General features: G+C 35.4%; 1 protein-coding gene across 2 annotated transcripts in view; it reads left to right on the forward strand.

Annotated features, from left to right (window-relative positions):
* Positions 1-1,259: 1,259 nt before the first annotated feature.
* Positions 1,260-17,369, forward strand: part of USP14 (ubiquitin specific peptidase 14) — a 41,360-nt gene continuing 25,250 nt past the window's right edge. The window contains exons 1-4 of one of the 2 annotated variants that reach the window (XM_045886961.1): positions 1,260-1,421; positions 3,949-3,981; positions 14,475-14,579; positions 15,640-15,743. In XM_045886961.1, coding sequence (XP_045742917.1) covers positions 1,260-1,421; positions 3,949-3,981; positions 14,475-14,579; positions 15,640-15,743 — 404 coding nt within the window. The remainder of the gene's footprint in view (positions 1,422-3,948; positions 3,982-14,474; positions 14,580-15,639; positions 15,744-17,369) is intronic. The other variant, XM_064577858.1, reaches the window with a different exon arrangement.

Below are 17,369 nucleotides of genomic sequence, written 5' to 3' on the forward strand. Positions count from 1 at the left end.
TTTTGGCGATAAGTACATTCATATTGTTGTGCGACCATCCTCACCATCCACCTTCAGAACTTTTTCATGTTCCTACACTGAAACTCTGTACCCATTGAACAGTAACTCTCTGTTTCCTCTTCCTCCCAGCCTCCTGGCAGCCACCATTCTACTTTCTGTCTCTATGAGTTTGACTACTGTAGGTACCTCACATAAGGGAAATCATAATGTTTGACTTTTTTCATCTGGCTTATTTTGTTTAGCATAATGTCTCCAAAGTTCATCCATGTTGTATAGCATGTATAAGAATTTCATTACTTTTTAAGGCTGAATAATGTCCATTTTATGTCTGTACCACATTTTGTTTATCCGTTTATCTGTTGATGGACACTTGGGTCACTCACATCTTTGAGGCTTTTGTGAATAATGCACTATGAACAAGGGTATACAAATAGCAGTTTGATTCCCTGCTTCACGCTTTTGAGTATATACTTAGGAATTGCTGGATCATATGATAAGTTTAATTTTTTGAGGAACCACCATACTTTCTTCTGCAGTGGCTGTACTGTTTTATATTCCCATCAGGAATGCTCGAGGGTTCTAGGTTTTCTACATCCTCACCAGCACTTGGTATTTTCTTCTTCGTCGTCTTCTTTTTTTAATAGCCATCCAAATGACTAAAGTAGGAGTTCTGTATTTTTTAATGATTTAGTTGTATCTTTGGATTCTTAATATTTAACCACCTCTTGCTTAGGAACCACACCTTTAAATTCTCCCATTGAACCTTTCTTCTTATAATTCAGTATAATTCAGTATTCCTTAAACTGTTTTAAATATGCTTTATTTTTCCAAAAATTTTTTTATTTTTTAATTATCTTTTTAACTTTACTCTTTCTATTCCAGCAGTATGTACTGATTTTAATAATTGTTAAACACATTTTGAAGTCTGAACCTTATTCTGGAAAGTATTTCAGAGTGATCATATTTTTCTGAGATTGTTAAGAGTAGGATTCAGAAGGCTTGAATATTTACCAACTAGTTTTGTGACTAGTAAATCAATCATCTTCTCTTAAGACTCCGTTTATCAAATGAGAAGTTGGATTGGATTCAATTAAATTTTATTCAGGACCTACTACATTCAAGTCACTCCTGATTAGGTAGACATTATGAGCATATAAAGAGGAATGACGTAGGCTAGTGCTTGAAAGCCAAACTAATGGGTCCTCTAGGGATCTTCTAAATCTGAAGTCCTTTTATTTTATAAATGAAAAAAATAAATTATGGTTTTGTTTGCAGTTACCGTGAAATGGGGAAAGGAGAAATTTGAAGGTGTAGAATTGAACACTGATGAACCTCCAATGGTGTTCAAGGCTCAGCTTTTTGCATTGACTGGAGTCCAGCCGGCCAGACAGAAAGTTATGGTGAAAGGAGGAACATTGAAGGTAAAATTTAGTCCAGATTTTCATTCTATACTATTATATAATTAGTGGAAACAAACACCAGAAAATGTAGCACTTGAGGGTTTTTTTATTTGGTGAGAGTATATAGTCTATATGAATTTAAAACTGTCTTATTCATGTTAGGGTAGGAAGGAACATTGTAGCCATTTCAAAACACTGTATTATAAAAGCATCATTAAAATTTTTATTTTAAAATGCATTGTATCAGTGACGACTCCTAGGAGTCAGGGGAGTGAGGAACTTTCCATTTATCTCGGTTGGATTTTTTTCTCTGTGAGGGTGTGTTAAAAGTATTTTATTTTGTTTAGATTACTATAAAAATCTATATATTCTTAGTAGTTTTCTGTTATAGGGGTGGAGAGAATTTTATCTCTGTTAAAAATATGGAACAAAATGGTAGAAAAAAAAAAATGACCACAGAAGGTATTTTTTTATGTGTATTCAAATGTTGAAATTCAAAATATTTCAACATCTTTACCAAAGCCCCACTTCTGGAATACTGGAAAATTGTTAATTTTTTCTTTTGGCCTGTTTCATATTCTACCCATTAAAAAAGGGCTCCTATCACTTAGGGTGTAATCACTGCGTAAAACCTGTTTGGAGGTGGGAGAAAAAAATTTGTGTTTAAAAGGAGAACATAATTTTTCCTTTAGTTTCCTTGGAATGGTCATATTGACTACAGTTAGGAGTCTATAAACTTACTGGCATCATTGGTGACGGGCCACGAAAAGATGCAAGTATTATTGTTTGTAAAACTATGGAAGTATAGTTTTAAAAAAATATTACCCTCAGGAGTTTGGTGTGAAATGCCACAGAGCTGTAGTTAACTTTAGAGATACGGCTTGGTTGCCCCTGTCAGCTGGGCAGTAAAATTGATGTTAGTGAAGAAAACATTGTTTCCCCTTCAAGTTGCAGTATGAGCTTTTTAGTCATTAGTGAACTTGATAATTGAATTTGTGATGAGCTGTATATGGTGGTGATGTACTGTGGAGAATTACAGAGATATGGTATGTAAATGAAACTGACTACTAATAGCTATCACTTATTGAATAATTTTCTGTGCCAGGCTTTTATTTTAATTCTCAACTCTTTGTTTTTTAAAAATGAGCGTAAATGTATTTTATAATTTCATAAATGAGAAAACTTAGCTTCAGAGAGATTTAAGTAACATATAGTAAGGTACCAGAAGAGCATGTGATTTACAAGTCAAGCAGATCTCGGTTCATTTTTCAGCTTAGTGTGACCTCAGATAAGTGATCTGAGGGAGCATATATAGTTGTCATTCCTTATGATTAATAGAAATGGCCCTTAAACTGAGAAGGACATTTAGGAAGTTACTGTTGCACTTTGAAGCAGGATGTCCAAAGAGATAATTAGTGGCACCACCAAATGGAAAAGCATATTGCATGCCTGGCATCTTGTGTAAGAAAGAAGTAATGTGGAAATGACTTTATCCTGTGAAGGGAAAGGGCTTAGCTGCAGTAGGCCAAGATATCTGGGGGCCAGTCATGGCATTAAAAAAAAATTGTTTTAACTGAATATATTGAAGTGAAAGTAATTACTTCATAGATATGAAATTTAGGACTTTAAAAACATTTGTGGACACAGCAAATGTTATGAAGGGTTAGTTTGCTTCTGGTAGTCCTGGTATAATTTAAAAAAAAAAATTTTTTTTTAAAGATTTTATTTATTTGACAGAGACAGCGAGAGAGGGAACACAAGCAGGGGAGTGGGAGAGGGAGAAGCAGGCTTCCCGCTGAGCAGGGAGCCTGATGTGGGACTCGATCCCAGGACCCTGGGACCATGACCTGAGCCGAAGGCAGATGCTTAATGACTGAGCCACCCAGGCATCCGGTCCTGGTATAATTTTTAAGAGCACTTTCATTTTCAAGAATCTCCTGCTTTGGGGGCACCTGTGTGGCTCAGTTGTTAAGCGTCTGCCTTCGGCTCAGGTCATGATCCCAAGGTGCTGGGATTGAGCCCTGCATCGGGCTCCCTGCTCCATAGGAAGCCTGCTTCTCCCTCTCCCACTCCCCTGCTTGTGTTCCCTCTCTTGCGGTGTCTGTCTCTGTCAAATTAAAAAAAAAAAAAAAAAAAAAAAAGAATCTCCTGCTTTGGATAGTAAATTATATAATCATTCTAATTATGTAGACCTTATTTCATAAGTTACTCTTCATTCCTGTCACATAAGCTAATTATTAGTTTTGCTGGTTCCATACATGTAACACACATGCAAAAAAATTAGTATCTGTCATTAAGTGTTTTGTAGTCCTTTGGTACGGTTAGGTTTATTGTCTTTTAGATTGTGTCTTTTGTAGTTTAAGCAACTGTAAGACTTACTGACTTTAAGACTGCATTTTTAAAAAAATACTTTTGATTATAGTAATTTTAAGTAAAATTGCAAACAAAAAATTTATTCTATTTTGGAGTAGCTTAAATTCATTGATTATTAGAGTATGTTCAGAGTATACAGGAGTGGTTAAATGTTTTTCATTTGTTTTTAAAACAGGATGATGATTGGGGAAACATCAAAATAAAAAATGTAAGTATTATCATAAAAGCACTTAATATAATTCAGTTTCTTAATTATTAGAAATGCATTCCAAATGCCTTTTTTCCGTATATATATCCAGTTGTTCCAGCACTATCTATTGAAAATACTCTCCTTTTCCCATTGACTTGTCTTGGAATCTTTTTTGAAAATCCGTTGTAGGTTTACTTTTGGACTCCTGTTTCATTGATACATTTGATTATAACTTATGCTAGTACACCTGGTCTTAGTGATTAAAGCTTTATAGTAAGTCTTGAAATGAGATAGTGTAAGTTCTCCAACTCCTGCAAGAATATCTTAGCTGTTTTAACTTCTTTGCATTTCCTTATAATTTTAGAATAAGTCTGTCAATTTTTACAAGTGGACTCTTGGAATTTTGAGATTGTATTGGTTCTTTGTTCAGTTTGGGGAAAATGGGCATTTTAACAGTATTGAGTATTAAAATCCTTAAAATGATGTACTCTGTTTAGGTCTTTATATTCTCTTAAACTGAGTTTTGTAGCTTCTTAGTGTAGGATTTTCATGGTTTTTTAACAAAAAAATTAATGTGGAAATGACTTTATCATGTGAAGGAAAAGGGCTTAGCTGCAGTAGGCCAAGATATGAGTCTCTGAACTTAAGGTTTCGTGGCTGTTAAACAGTATTTTAAAAAATTTTGTTTTCTGGTGTTCATGGGTAGATTATAAAAATACAGTTCCTTTTCATCCTGTAACCTTGCTAAATTCACTTAATAGTTTCATTAGTTATTTTCTAGATTCCACTGGGGTTTTCTTTTTATGTACATGAGCATGTTATCTGCAAATAGAGGTATTTTTACTTCTTTCTTTCCAATTTTATGAGTTTTATTTCTTTTTATTGCCTTGTTTCCTTGGGCTATATTATTTTTAATAATACAGTGTTGAATAGAAAGTGGTGAGAATGGGCATCTTTATCTTTGTTTTATCCTAGCTCGTTCACTCTAAGACCTTTTAAATTAGGAATGGCTGTTGAATTTTGTTAAGTTATTAAAAAGATCATATGATTTTCCTACTTCATTCTGATAATCTAGTTAATTTCATTTATTTTTATTTTTATTTTTTTAAAGATTATTTGAGAGACAGAGTGTGAGTGCATGAGCAAGGGGGGGAGGAGCAGAGGGAGAGGGAGAAGCAGACTCCCCACTAAGCAGGGAGCCCGATGGGCTTGATCCTAGGACCCTGAGATCATGACCTGAGCCAAAGGCAGACGCTTAACTGACTGAGCCACCCAGGCGCCCCTCATTGATTTTTTAATTGTTAAATGGTACATTGCTGGGATGTGCAACTCTCAAATTTTTTGGTTTTTGCAGCCCCATTTAAACTCTTAAAAATTACTGTTTTTAAACCCCAAAGGGTTTCGTATATATTAGTTGTATCTATTGGCATTTACCATATTAGAAATTAAAACTGAAGTTAAAAAACCTATTTATTTAGAAATAACAATGACAAACCCATTACATGTTAATTTTAATATTTTGAAATGTTTTCCCAAAAATATCGTGAAAGGATGGCAATGTTCTATATTTTTGCAAATCTCTTGAAAATCTAGCTTAATAGAGATACCTGAATTCTCATATTTGCTTTTGCATTCAGTCTGTTGTGATATATTGTTTTAGTTGAGGTATATATAAGAGATCTGGCCTCACAGTTGGAAAAGGGAGGTTATCTTTTCGGATAAAATTGTGAACATTTTTCTTTCATAGTACATCCAAACTCAACATGTAATAGCTTATCATTGGTTAGTTTGTGGTAGAAACCACATCAGTGACCTTTTGTGCATAAAAATCTATTTGTCTGTAACAGGAAAGGTGCCAAGTACATAGTGATGGATATAAAATTCTAATTTTCTCTCAAAGCTCTAATTTTGTCATTGGCAACTATATGTAGTCAGTTGTTTTTCCTAAGGCAGCAAGCTCACTTCATTTATTTTTGAGAAAATGTTGGCTAAATACTTGATTATAAAAACGCATAATTTGTAGTTTTAAGTAAAAATGATATTCCATTGAAAAAGCAACTAGTCCAGTTTGCAACTCAGACATTTACACAAGCTTATCCTGAAGAAAATGATCATATTTGGTATGCAGATGTGTTATTTCTTGATTATTTTCATATATATTTTATTGACTGATTTTTAGAGAGAGGGAGGTGGTAGGGGCAGAGCGAGTGAGAGAATCTTAAGCAGGCTCTGTGCTCAGCAGGAGCCTGACACAGGTCTCCATCTCACAGTCCTGAGATCATGACCTGAGCCAAAATCGAGTCAGACATCAAGAGCTAGATGCTTAACCGACAGAGCTACCCCAGCGCCCCACTGATACATATATATATTTTTTAAAGATTTTATTTATTTATTTGAGACAGAGAGAATGAGAGACAGAGAGCATGAGAGGGAGGAGGGTCAGAGGGAGAAGCAGACTCCCTGCTGAGCAGGGAGCCCGATGCGGGACTCGATCCCGGGACTCCAGGATCATGACCTGAGCCGAAGGCAGCCGCCCAACCAACTGAGCCACTCAGGCGCCCCCCACTGATATATTTTTAATAGACTTTATTTTTTAGAACAGTTTTAGGTTCATAGCAAAAAGTGAGTGGAAGAAACAGAGCTTTCACATATATCCTCTTCCCCACACATGCAGAGCCTCCTCCATTACCAACATCCCCTACCAGGATGGCACATTTGTTATAATTTTTCTTTTAAAGAGTTTGTCAGAGAGAGTGTGTGCACGCGAGCTCACAAGCAGGGGGAGCGGCAGGCATAGGGAGAAGCAGGCTCCCTGCTGAGCAAGGAGCCCGATGTGGGACTTGATTCCAGGATCCTGGGATCATGACCTGAGCCAAAGGCAGAAGCTTAACTGACTGAGCCACCCAGGTGTCCCACATTTGTTATAATTGATGAACTTACATTGACACATCATTGTTGCCCAAAGTCCGTGGTTTACATTAGGATTCACTCTTGGTGTTGTATATTCTGTGGGTTTGGACAAATGTATGATTACATGTATTTACCACTATAGTATCATACAGAGTAGTTTTATTACCCCCCAAATTCTGTGTGCTCTGCCTGTTCATCCCTTCAACCCCCTGACAACCATTGATATTTTTACTGTCTCCATTGTTTTGCCTTTTTCCAGAATGTCATGTAGTTGGAATCCTACAGTATGTGCCCTTTTCAGATTGACTTCTTTCACTTAGTAATATGCATTTAAGTTTCCTCCATGTCTCTTCATGGCTTTGATAGTCCAGTTCTTTTTAGTGCTGAATATAGTCCATTTTCTGAATGTACCACAGTTTTATTCACCTACTGAAGGAGATCTTGGTTGCCAGGACAACTAAGTCTTTTTTGAATGGGTACTTCCCATTTCATAACACAGAATATCACAAAGAAATGTATTCAGAGGTTGAGATTTAATAAAATTAATCATTTTAACCAATTTATTTGATATCATTACTTTGATATGTGCTAAACTATTAAAATTTTTAGCCTCAAGTGATTTTCCACCATTAGTATTATGAAAATAGTTTTGATCTTGCTGGCCCTGTGAAAGAATTTCAGAGACCAATAGGGGTTCACAAACACTTTGACAACTGGGACAAACCCATTGAGTCATGATGTATTTATCTCATTTATGTATTGCTGGATTTAATTTTCTCATTTTTTAAAAAAGATATTTATATATGTTCATGAGGGGTATTGATATTTTTATTTGGGGACATATTGCCCCATTTATTTATTTATCTCTTTATCTATCTATTTATATTTATCTACCTATCTATCTACCTATCTATCTGTCTATCTATCTATCTATCTATCTATCTATCTATCTATTTGAGAGCACAAGCAGGAGGAGCGGCAGGCGGTGGGAGAGGGAGAGGCAGACTCCCTGCTCAGCAGGGAGCCCAATGTGGGACTCGATCCGTTTTCTACTTTACTGATAACTACTCTATTTCCTTTTTTTTCTACCTTGGGTTTAAAATTGCTTCATTTTCTTTTTAAGGTGTGTGCTTAAATCATTGTTTTTTTTTTTTTTTTTAATAACCTCTTTCCTTATTTAGGCGCTTAAAATTCTCTTTAATCACTTGTAGTTGTAGATACAACTTTAGATGTGCTATGTTTTTATTCAGTTAAATATTTTCTTATTTATGTTGTGGGTGTTTTGTTTTGTTTTGACCCATGGATTGTTTAGAACTATGTTGTTTAATCTCCAATTATTTGTGTCTTTTTCTAATATATTTGTGTTACATATTTCTAATTTGATTCTGTTGTAGTCCCATAACATACCAATGTTATTTTGGTCGTCTGAGATTTATTGACCCTTTTTTATGGCCCAGAAAGCCTAAAATATTTATTATATGGTCCTTAATAGGAAGTTTGCTGACTCTTGGTATAAAGGGTGCTAAGATGATGAACTGCTGCTCTAGGATTTATATTCTATATCTTTAATTTGTCATCCTCTGCCTTAAATAACCAATGACTTCAGGTATAGTATAAGATTCTTAAAATAGTATACTTCCATTTCCTTGGTCCTTGGTGCTGTTGTTGTCGTACAGTTTACTTCCACATGTTAGAAATCTTATACTTCATTCCTATTTTTGCTTTAAATAGTCAATTATCATTTAAAGAGATTAAAAATGTTTAAAACTCATATTTACCATTTTTGGCATTCTTCCTTTGAATCCAAATAGAAATTTCCGTCAGATATCCTTTTCTTCTGTCTCAAGAACTTACACATTTCTTGCAGAGCATATCTATGGATTTTCTTTGCTTTTGTTTTTCTGAAAAGCTCTTTATTTCAGCTTTATTTTTGTTTTTTTGTTTTGTTTTGTTTTTTAAAGATTTTATTTAGTCATTTGACAGAGACACAGCGAGAGAGGGAACACAAGCAGGGGGAGCGGGAGAGGGAGAAGCAGGCTTCCTGCTGAGCAGGGAGCCCGATGCGGGGCTCGATCCCAGGACCCTAGGATCACGACCTGAGCCGAAGGCAGACGCTTAATGACTGAGCCACGCAGGCACCCCTCACCTTTATTTATGAAAGACATTTTTGATAGGTATAGAATTCAAGATTAACACTTTTTCTTTGAGTAAATGAAAAATGTCTTCTGATCTGCATAGTGTGGTCATTCTTTGTTCCTTTGCATATAATGTGTTTTGTTCCTCCTGATGCTTTTGAGATTTTTCTCACAGTTGCTTTTCAGCAATTTAACTACATGTTTTGGAGAGGTTTTCTTACGTTTATTCTGTTTGAGCTTCTTGGATTTGTGGGTTTATAGTTTTTACTAAATATGGAAAAGTTTCAGCTATTTTAAGTTTTTTTTCTGTGTGCCCTTCTCTCCTCTTTTTTGAGACTACAATTACAGATGTTGAGTAGTTTTGCCCATTGTAGAATTTTGGTCCCTTTTAATTGTGTGTGTGTGGTGTGTGTGGTGGGTGTGGTGGGTGTGGTGTGTGTGGTGGGTGTGGTGTGTGTGGTGGGTGTGGTGGGTGTGGTGGGTGTGGTGGGTGTGGGTGTGGTGTGTGTTGCGTGGGTGTGGGTGTTGCGTGGGTGTGGATGTGGTGTGTGTTGCGTGGGTGTGGTGTGTGTGGCGTGGGTGTGGTGTGTGGCGTGTGTGTGTGGGTGTGTGTGGCGTGTGTGGCGTGTGGTGTGTGTGGTATGTGGTATGTGTGTATGGCGGGTGTGGTGTGGGTGTGGTGTGTGTGTGCGCGCGGTGTGTGTGGTGGGTGTGGTGGGTGTGGCGTGGGTGTGGTGGGTGTTTGTGTGTGAGACTTCTGTTTTCTAAAACTTACAAGTTTTAGCTTTTATACTTAGGTATATTATCTGTTTCGAGCATACTCTTGTGTTTGTTGTTAAGTAATGGTTGAAGTTTATTTTTTTTTCATATGAGTGGTCAGTTGTATGAGCACATGTAAGTTTGTTTCTGGATTCTGTTCTTCTGTTGATTTGTATATGTACCTTTACACCAATACCCACTCCCACTGTCTTGATTATTCAAGACTTGAAATCAAGTAGGAGTCCGATTGTTCTTCTTTTTCAAAACTATTGTCTATTCTAAGATCTTTGCATGTCCTTTGTACATTTTAGACTCAGCTTATTTTCTACAAGAGTCTGCTGGGATTTTGATTGGAATTACATTGGTACTATATATCAAATTGGAATGTCTTTTAAAAAAATTTTAAACATTTTTTTGAGAGCGAGCTTGTGTGCCTGAGCGGGGGGAGGGGCAGCGGCAATAGCAGCAGGAGAGGGAGAGAGAATCTTAAGGAAGCTCCACGCCCAGCATGGAGCCTGATGTGGGGCTTGATCTCACAAGCCTGAGATTATGACCTGAGCCAAAATCAAGAGTTGGACACCTAACTGAGCCATCCCGGACCCCCAAATTGAGACATCTTAATATTGAGTCTTCTAAAAAAAATTTCTCACAGCAGTGTTCTGTATTTTTTTTCTTTTTTTAAAGATTTTACTTGAGAGACAGAGTGTGTGTACATGAGTGGGGGGCAGGGGGGAGGGAGAAGCAGACTCCCTGCCAAGCAGGGATCCCGATGCAGGGCTTGATCCCAGGACCCTGGGATCATGACCTGAGCCAAAGGCAGACGTTTAATTGACTGAACCACCTAGGGTCCCTATTTTCTTTAATTTCCTTTGCCTTTCCCCCTTCCCCCTTTTCTCTTAAAGATTTATTTATTTGAGAGAGAGCGAACATGTGTGCGCACTGTGCGCGTCAGGGGAGGGGCAAAGGGAAAGAATCTTCAAGCAGACTCCCTGCTGAGCATGGAGCCCAAGGGGTTTGATCTCACGACCCATGATCCATGAGATCATGACCTGAGCTGAAACCAAGAGTTGGATGCTTAATCGACTGAGCAACCCAGGCACCCCTTTTATTTTCAATACAGGATCGTACACATGTTTTTTTTAAAATGTTCACTCTCTCGCTGTGTCTCTCTCTGTCAAATAAATGAATAAAATCTTTAAAAAAAATAAAATAAAATGTCATTAAGTATTTCATGGTATTTGCTGTCATAAATGGTATTTTTTAAATGTCATTTTCCAGTTGTTTATTGCTAACATGTAGAAGTAGAATTAATTATTGTATATTGATCTTGTATCCTGTGATTTTGCTGATTTTTACATATTAGTGTTTAGGATAATGTAGATAGGATACAATCATGTTGCAAATATGAAATTTTTTTTTTTTTTTTCTTATTCAGTCTCCATGCCTTTTATTTCTCTTTTTCCTTTATTGCACTGGCTAGGATGTTCAGCACAATATTGAGTAGAATTGGTTGACAGTGGGATTTTTGCTGATCTTAGGAGAAAAGTCTCTAGTTTTGGTTGGAGTTGTTTTACAAATGTTCACCATTAGTTTGAGGAAGTTCTCTATTTGTAGTTTGCTGAGAGTTTTTATTCATGAATGGGAGTTGAATTTTTCAAATACTTTTTCCATATCTATTGCAAAGATCATTTTTTATCCTTTAATCTGTTAATGTAAAATACATCGACTCTTTTGAATAGTAAACCAACCTTTCATTCTTGGGATAAACCCCACTTAGTCATTATGTATTTTCCTTTTTATATATTGCTGGATTCTATTTGGTGGTATTTTGTGAAGGATTTTTGTATTTCTTTTTGTGAGAATTACTGGCTTATAGTCTTCTTGACTAGTCTTTGTCTGCTTTTGCTATCAGTGTAATCCTGGCCATATACAGTGGGTTAGGGGATATCCCCACCTCCTCTTTTCTGAAAGAGATTTTCTTTAAATGGTTCATAGAATTCTCCAGTGAAGCTTGGAGCTTTCTTTGTGGGAAGACTTTCATTTAGGAATTTAGTGTATTTAATGAATGTAGGATTATTCAGATGTTATATTTTCTTTGATACCTGTTTTGGTAATTAGCATCTTTTAAGGATTGTCCTTTTAATTTACAGTCTTATCAACTTGATTGGCATAATACACTCTTATTCTTTAATTCTGGAGTCTCTAGTGCTGTTTTCTTTTTTTTTTTTTCCCCCCCTGGTATTGGCAAATTGTGGTTTCTCTCTCACTTTCTTCATTATCTACCCAGAGGTTTGTCAATTTCATTGATTTACCCCCCCAAAAGAATCAACTTTTGCTTGTTCATTTATTATTTTACTGATTTCACCTCTTTGCTTTATTTCTTTTACTTTGGTTTTAATGTATACTTTTTCTAGCTTCTTATGGTAGCTTTATTTTAAGCCTTTTTGTTTACTGTTTATATCTTTTGTCCAGTTTTCTGTTGTGTTCGCATTACTGTTTTTTTTTTTACGTGCTTCTACATAGTGTAACCTTTTTTCCGTTTTTTCCTTTTAAATTTTGACTGGTAATGTTTTACAGACGTTTTCAAGGTATATGTGATAACATTAGTCCTTTCATCTTTTATGTCAATTTTAGAAAATATTCCAGCAAAGCAAGATTTTTTTTTTTTTATTCACTTACATGTTTTGGTAATTGTATGTTTTACTTATTTATTTTAAAGGACTTTATTTTAGAGAGAGCGTGAGCACATGTGTGCAAGTTGGAGGAGGGGCAGAGGGAGAGAATCTTCAAGCAGACTCCTGGCTGAGTGTGGAGCCCATGTTGTGGGGCTTGACCTCCCCACCCATGAGATCATGACCTGAGCTGAAACCAAGAGTCAGACGCTTAACCCATTGAGTCACCCAGGCGCCCTTTGTTTTATTTTTTAAGTCTTTAATTTGTAATTTATTTTTGGTAGGGCATACCATGGGGTGGAGAACTGATGATATTTTTTTCCTAAATTATCCAGTTTTTCTCAACATTCTTCATTGTATAATCTATTTTCTTACCTTAAATGGCATTGTTTTAGTCTTTATTCTTTTTTAGAAATTTCTTAGCTGTTATGGGTATAAACTTGGTACATGAATGAATCATTTTGTAAAGTTTCAAAAAAGAATTAAATTTATTAATTTGGAATCACATCTTTACAGTAATTTTTCCTGTCTAGAAACTGTTCATAACTTTTCAATTTATTATTTAGGTGTTTTTTGTATTCCTAAGTAAAGCTTTATAGTTTTCTTATTAAAGTATTACATATTTTGTTATGTTTACTCTTAGATATTTACTGATATTCTTTCTTTTCTATCATATTTCTAACAGACTATTTGCTAGTACGTTGTTTAAATATTTGGTTTTCCTGAGAGAGTAGTCTTTGGAATAAGATTCTTCAGTGATGGTTTAGTATTCCTGTGCTATTATCTCACAGAAAGTTTAAGTAAAAATAACAGGTGATAGAATAAAGGTTATTGGATTTCAGCATAGGTGCTCTCAGGACTGAGTTTGTTATCCTTATTTTCTTCTAAAAAAATTTTTTTCCCAGATTTTATTTTTAAGTAATCTCTACACCCAACATGGGGCTCAGACTTAAAATCCTGAGCTCAAGAGTCCATGCTCTACTGACTAAGCCAACTGGGCGCCCCAACCTTATTTTCTAATTTTAATCCTCATCTGGAAATTTTTATCTTCTCTTACTTTTTTCTTCTTAAATCTCCACTTCTGGCTCTTTTTTTTAAACCTCCCTACTCTTTTCTTTGTGTTCCGTGTTTATGTCTTCCAGAGTAAGATATTGTTAACATTTCAGGATTATGTGATTTAGGGGACAGTGTCTTCTTCATTGTTGTTCTGTTGTATGGAATGTTACATATGTGTTGAATATGAATATTCCCTTAGGTTAATAATGTAGAATTATAAAATTGGATATTTTGAGCTAATTTATGTGTTTGATGTGATGTTTTCCAATAATGGAGGGTTTGGTGCTCTTAAAATAATTCTATTCATTTGTAAATAATTGTTACAGTTATACAATAGACATTCACAGAAAGAACACTGCGTTTTGTTTGTTATGGGGAGAAGTGATTCCACTAAACGTTAATGATCATTTCGAGAATTCCCTCCCCTCCAATATTGTAGCATTCTCAGCTGTCTTTGTGACAGTATTTATTTTTCCCCTAGCTTCATTGAAGTATAATTTATATGGATTAAAATTCACCTATTTTTTGTGTACAGTTTGGATTTCGTTAGTTTAATACAGTCACGTAACCACCACCACACAATCAAGATACAGAAGATCCACCATTCTGAAAAGTTTCCTTGTGCCCCTTTGTGTATAAGCAGGTGACCTCTGGCCTGGAGCAGCCACCTCAGTACTTTTTTTTTTTTAACTGTTAGTGATTTTTAGTATATTGACAAGATTGTGTAACCTTCACCACAATCTAATTTTAGAACATTTCCATCACCCCAGAAAATAATAGGTGTCTGTTTAAAGTCACTCCCTCTTCCCACCTTTAGCCCTAGCAATCCCCAGTCTACTTTGTGTCTCTGTATATTTACCTTTTCTGGCAAATATAAGCATACAATATGTTTTATTATTCTGTGTCTGGCTTCTTTCATTAGACGTAAACATTATCAACTTTTGAGCATTTTTATGAAATTAAATTTTTTTTAAAACAGGGAATGACTCTACTAATGATGGGGTCAGCAGATGCTCTTCCTGAGGAACCCTCAGCTAAAACTGTCTTTGTAGAAGACATGACAGAAGAACAGTTAGCATCTGCGGTAAGATATACCACGTTTCATATATTTGATTGCTACAGGTACCAAGATGTCTTTCAGAAAGTAGCATCTAAATGTTTTAAAGATTTGGGGCACCTGGGTAGCTTAGTCAGTTAAGTGTCTGACTCTTGATTTCGGCTCAGGTCATGATCTCAGGGTCGTGGGATCAAGCCCTGTGATGGGCTCCACCTCTGAGAGGAGTCTGCTTGAGATTCTCTCCCTCTCCCTTTGCCCCTTCCCTCCGCTCAAGTGCGCACACTCTCTCCCTAAAATAAATAAATCTTTAAAAAAGTAAGTGTTTTGAAGATTTAATCGGCAATATCAAGATGTATGTTTTTGTTTATTTTAAAGATTTTATTTATTTAGAGAGAGCGCATGCGTGAGTTGGGAGGGGACAGAGGGAGAGGGAGAATTTCCAGCAGACTCCACACTGAGTGTGGAGCCTGACCTGAGGCTCCCCAATATGTATGTTTTAGAAGTAAAAGGTTTTATTTTTGAAATTGGCTTTTGAGGAGTCCTTGTCAGTGTAAAATCAGTCAGTGTCTTTAATAAGTATTGGGCAGTGCTAACAGTGCTATTATTTTATGGGAAAAGAGACTTATAGAGGATAAGTAGTTTAAATGCTGGGATGTTAAAAGTCTTAAAACTTTGCTGAAAATACATACAATTTATCTTTAACTGCAACATTGGTTTAGAAAACTGGTCAGCACACACTTGTCAAATGTTATTTTTTTACCATCTAGCATTTTTATAGTATTATTTTCTTTTTTTGAAGTGTTTCTATGTATACTTTGTACCCCATTCTAGTGATAACCCTTCAAAGGCGGGGGGCAAGACTGATTTGATTGATCACTTATTATTTTTGAGAAGGGAATTAAAACACAGAATGTTTCTCAACATAATGCAAGTGAACATTTCTGTTAGGAGTATAAAACATTGTTACTTTTGGGTAAAGTTGGAATAAATTGGTATGAGTTGGTAAATTATACTTCAAAGTGTGAACTTTAGTGATTTTATATGCTATGTCATTTTATAAAAATGTGTTAATCCTTGTCCTTATCAGATGGAATTACCATGTGGATTGACAAACCTTGGCAACACTTGTTACATGAATGCTACAGTTCAGTGTATTCGTTCTGTGCCTGAACTCAAAGATGCCCTTAAAAGGTAAGACAGGAGATAAATGTTGTGAGTCCTTTTGGTGGGTAAGGGAGGCTCACATTTGGATGAATAGTGTTTTGTGTATAAATGTGTATATAATTTTTTAGCAGCTTTACTGAGATACTCATTTATTGTACAATTCATCCATTTAAAGTATTCAGTTAAATGGTCTTTATTCAAAAGGTTGTACAACCGTCACCACAGTCTAATTTTAGGTTCTTTTCTTACCCTCTGAAAGAAACCTTATGTTCATAAGCAGTCACTCATTTTACCCTTCCCACCTCCAGCTCTAGGCAACCAATTTTAGTATATGTGCTGCTGAAGCGAGCAACCATTTATCTACTTTCTGTCTTAGAGATTTGCGTATTCTGGACATTTCATATAAATGGAATCATACAGTGGGTGACTTTGTGACTGGTTTCTTTTACTTAGCATAATATTTTCTGGGTATAGTCATGTTGTAGTATGTATCAGTACTTCTTTCCTTTTTATGTCTGAATAATATTCCAGTGTTAATGGACATACTACATTTTGTTAATCTGTTCATCTGTTGATAAACATTTGATTTGTTTCCATTTTGTAGCTCCTTTGAGTAACGTTACTGTGAACATTCAAGGACAAGTTTTTGTGCAGACCAGTTGTTTCATTTCTTTCCGTTATGAGTGGCTTGCTTGGCCATATAGTAACTATGTTAAACAGCATTTTGAGGAGCTGCCAAACTGCTAGGCACCATTTTCTGTTCTCACCACCATTGTAAGGGAGTTCTAATTTCTCCACCTCCATGCCAATATTGTTATTGTATGTCTTTGATTATAGTCATCCTAAGGGTAAAATGGTCTCTCATTGTAGTTGTCATTTGCATTTACATAATGACTAGTGATGTTGAGCATCCTTTCATGTGCTTACTGGCTTGTATATCTTCTTTGGAAAAATGTTTAAATCATTTGCCTGTGTTTTAAATGGTTCCTCTTTTTTATTATTCAGTTATAAGTGTTCTTTATATATTCTGGATACAAGTCCTTTTTCAGATAGATAATTCATAAATATTTTCTTTCATTTTGTGAGTTGCCTTCACTTGATGTTGTTTTGTAACAAAAAAGTTTTTATTTTTTGATTAGTTTAATTTTTCTCGTGTGTGTGTGTGTGTGTGTATTTTATGTATAACACCATTACCTAATCCTAGGTCATAAATATTTACTCCTATTTTTTTAAGAGCTATATAGTTTTAGCTCTTAAATTTAGGTCTCTGATCCATTTTTATTCTGATCCATTTTCAGTTAATTTTTATGTATAGTGGGGAGTTGATATCCCGTCCTATTCTTTTGCAAATAGCTATCCAGTTTTTTGAGTACCATTTGTTGAAGACTACTCTTTTCCCTGTGGAATTGCCCTAGCACATTCATTGAAATTCATTTGACCATATGATGTATGTAATAAGATTTATTTCTGGACTCTTAATTCTAGTTTGGAAATAAATACATTGATTTGTATTGATTTGTCCTAATGCTAGTGAGTAATGGTTTTACAAAGAAGTAAAACTTTTATACCATTATACAAAAGAAAAAAGAATAAATATCCATGTTTTGATAGCCTATGAAATGGTCTATAAATGAGAATCCCTTCTCCTCAGTG

Source organism: Mirounga angustirostris, unplaced genomic scaffold (assembly GCF_029215605.1).
Source record: "Mirounga angustirostris isolate CCGP_5_RB_7025 unplaced genomic scaffold, mMirAng1.0.hap1 SCAF_14, whole genome shotgun sequence".
Classification (NCBI taxonomy): domain Eukaryota; kingdom Metazoa; phylum Chordata; class Mammalia; order Carnivora; family Phocidae; genus Mirounga; species Mirounga angustirostris.